This window comes from Buceros rhinoceros, unplaced genomic scaffold (assembly GCF_000710305.1).
Source record: "Buceros rhinoceros silvestris isolate BGI_N320 unplaced genomic scaffold, ASM71030v1 scaffold30882, whole genome shotgun sequence".
Taxonomy (NCBI): Eukaryota; Metazoa; Chordata; class Aves; order Bucerotiformes; family Bucerotidae; genus Buceros; species Buceros rhinoceros.
The window spans coordinates 5,529-6,462 of NW_010397634.1; the positions used below are offsets into that span (position 1 = coordinate 5,529).

Sequence of the window (934 nt, forward strand, 5' to 3'; positions counted from 1 at the left end):
GGTAACCCCATTAGAGCCGCTCTGCCCCTGACAGCAGCGTGGCACTCTGCAAATGGATTGCTGCATTAAAACCCGATAAATTAAATTAGCGGGTCCCCACACATCCATCTGCCGGATGGATTTTCCGATTAAGGGACATGTTGGGAGCCCTCTGCCATGCACCACCATCTCCACACACTGAGGAGAGCTTCAATATTTATTGCACTTGTCATCTTCCCCGTTAGTGTCCCTGGAAGCCAAAGGCTGAAGAGGCTTCCTGGGGCTGCACTGTGCCGTTGGGTTTGGTGCAGCTTTTGGTGCTGGGGGGATCCCTCAGCCCACGTGGCGGTGGGTGGACATGTTGGGAGCCCTCTGCCATGCACCACCATCTCCACACACTGAGGAGAGCTTCAATATTTATTGCACTTGTCATCTTCCCCGTTAGTGTCCCTGGAAGCCAAAGGCTGAAGAGGCTTCCTGGGGCTGCACTGTGCCGTTGGGTTTGGTGCAGCTTTTGGTGCTGGGGGGATCCCTCAGCCCACGTGGCGGTGGGTCGTGGCTGACCCCTCTGCTCCCATCTACCTTCCAGATCTGGGACACAGCCGGGCAGGAGCGCTTCCGCAGCGTCACCCACGCCTACTACCGGGATGCCCACGGTAAGTGCAGCCACCTCGGCATCCTGGGGTGAGCCCCCTCCCTCTGCCAGCTCCTTGCCGCCTGGGCACGGCTCCAGGCCAGGTGAGTCGGGAATCGCCGGAGCAGTTTCCCCCAGAGGAAACAGCCGCCAAGGACGGAGGAGTCTCTGCGCGTCGAGGTGCAGACCCCACGTGTCGGAGGCATTGCCCCTGGTGGATTTAAGCACGTTGCTTTATATTTTACACAGGGTGTTTTGACACCACGTCCCGCGGTGTGACTGGCAGCGAGGCGTGCGCTGCCTCTGGGGAGGGGGCAGAGC

General features: G+C 59.6%; 1 protein-coding gene across 1 annotated transcript in view; it reads left to right on the forward strand.

The window, feature by feature from the left end:
* LOC104502371 (ras-related protein Rab-26-like) overlaps positions 1 to 934 on the forward strand; it is a gene marked incomplete at both ends in the record, with an annotated part of 3,988 nt that overhangs the window by 982 nt on the left and 2,072 nt on the right. The window contains one exon of the mRNA XM_010146336.1: positions 569 to 635. Within this exon, the coding sequence (XP_010144638.1) occupies positions 569 to 635 (67 nt within the window). The remainder of the gene's footprint in view (positions 1 to 568; positions 636 to 934) is intronic.